The 2,182-nt window shown below is 29.4% G+C and overlaps 1 protein-coding gene across 1 annotated transcript in view; it reads left to right on the forward strand.

The window, feature by feature from the left end:
- Window positions 1–762: 762 nt before the first annotated feature.
- Window positions 763–2,182, forward strand: part of LOC111704343 (serine proteinase stubble) — a 14,224-nt gene continuing 12,804 nt past the window's right edge. Inside the window, exon 1 of the mRNA XM_023476570.1 lies at window positions 763–766. Coding sequence (XP_023332338.1) covers window positions 763–766 — 4 coding nt within the window. The remainder of the gene's footprint in view (window positions 767–2,182) is intronic.

A 2,182-nucleotide genomic window follows, 5' to 3' on the forward strand; every position in this document is an offset into this window, starting at 1 on the left:
GAGGGGGGAGGGGGCCTTTCCCCCCCTACCCCCTTAATTTATTGAATCACGAACTAATTCGATTTTAAATAAAAATCTGCATATTTTAATTTAAGACATAGTTTAAAGTACTTTCCGTACTCTTTTCCTTCCCCAGAAAATCAATAATATTTCATATTTTTAATAAATTATTTGATTTTTTTTTTATTTTTCGTTAAAAGAACCGATGTTTGAAATATGACCGACCTGCAAAACAGTTTTTAATCATTTTATTTCGGTTTTTAAAAAACTTTTAATAAAACTTTCTACTTTTCAAACCTGCATTCGGTTAAGCTTTGTTTTTTATCCTACGATCTTTTTAACGCGTGATCGTTTTTGCAGATATTTTTTCTTAAGGTCAAATTTTAAGATTAAACAATTTTGAAAATATTTGTTTTCCTTATACTATACCAAATTTTGACCATGAGAGAAAATATATGCAAAAAACAAAACAAACCTAACAACACTACATGAAAAACCAAAACAAACCTAACAAAACTACATGAAAAACCAAAACAAACCTAACAACACTGCATGAAAAAAATCTAAACTAAATAATACTAATAATAAAGAGAACCAAACTAAGAAGTCGTACCGAACTAGAATTAAATATCCTTTAAACAATGTAGGAATTTTCCATATTTCTTTTTTATAGAAAATCAGTCCTCGGTGAAGTATTTGTACACTTTCTTTATTTACAGGTTTTAGAACCATGGTACTTGACAGTTTACAGTTAAAGAAACAATGGGTAAAACTTCAAGTGAACGTTTATTTAAAAATAGGGGCATGAATACCCACCTTTACATGATCAAAAGTATAAAAGATATTTCTTTTTTTTCAATTTTGAAATGTGATTGTTTCTAAAAATTGTCAACGTCATTGCCTTTAAATTATGGAATGAAGAAACATACGTTTACATTAGCATAGTGTCAAGAAATTCATTTACACCTGCTTAATGTATCTAAAAATGGTTACCCGCTACCCCTCAGCCGACCATGCTTCAAAGATTGTACTTCGTGCCTATTTATATGAAAATATTACAAAGCCAGAGTCAAACACATTTTTTAAATAGAATATGTTTTTTAATAAATGTTTAAATACTTTGAACGGAATTAAGATAATTGAATATCAATTTTATCCATATAGTTTTAAATGGCATTTTACATATATCAATAAGTTTATGCCACAGTATCGAGAGAATTAAAGAGATTTTTTAAGCGTGATTGTACTTGATACGTATACTATATTAAATACGGTTTACTTTGAATTTCGTTCTGTATTTTGAGGTAAGCTAAGATCTAGTTTAAATGATTCTTATACATATCAATAATGTATCGTTATCCCTCCACCCACCCCCCCCTGCCTAAGATTCCACTTGATCCACTTTTTTTCTATGCGTCATCTTTCTTGTAACTTTGTAAGTAGGACAGATATAGATTGTAAGTTGGGTGTAAGTACTGTTTGTGCATTTTTATACAATCTTGGGATTTCCCTTTACAGTCTCATAGAGAAGTCAAAATATCTATGTCAATTTATAGGAAATTTTTTGTTTTTATATAAAGTAAATTTTATGTTTTCAATCATAATTTCTATTATTGGAGAGCTACATTGAGAAGAACAATATTGTTTAGAATTTCTATTGTGTAACAGAATAAGTCGTACCATTAGTGTCCTGACCTTCTATCTAGTTTACAGTGCTGTATACGTTAAGTAGAAAAGGAATTTTGCCAAAAAGACCAATCAAGAAAAGAGCAAAAATGTTTTGAATTTTAAAAAAGTAATTTAATATAAATAAACTACTAGACATTTGAAATACCAAATTCGGCAAAGATTTCTCTTTTACTGTTTTAGTTAATCCACAATTGTACAACCTTTTGTTCAATTGACCTCCATCTTTGGCCTCCAATGTATCGACCTTTTTGACCTCAGTTTTCTGACTTTTGTGAGTTCTACGTATATGATAAATTCTATTTTAAATAGCTCAGTAAAAATATTTCAACATATTATTCATATATACATGCATCCTGCTTAAATAGAAGAGGGTAGCAGGGTAGTTAAATATGCTTATTCAATATATTACAATGGACTTGACTGTGTTCAGAATTAATGAAAACAATAAGGGGGGACTGCTGTGAGCCTTAAAGCAGGCGGTATGAATTTGTTC

The sequence above is a fragment of the Eurytemora carolleeae genome, unplaced genomic scaffold (assembly GCF_000591075.1).
Source record: "Eurytemora carolleeae unplaced genomic scaffold, Eaff_2.0 scaffold480, whole genome shotgun sequence".
NCBI lineage: Eukaryota > Metazoa > Arthropoda > Copepoda > Calanoida > Temoridae > Eurytemora > Eurytemora carolleeae.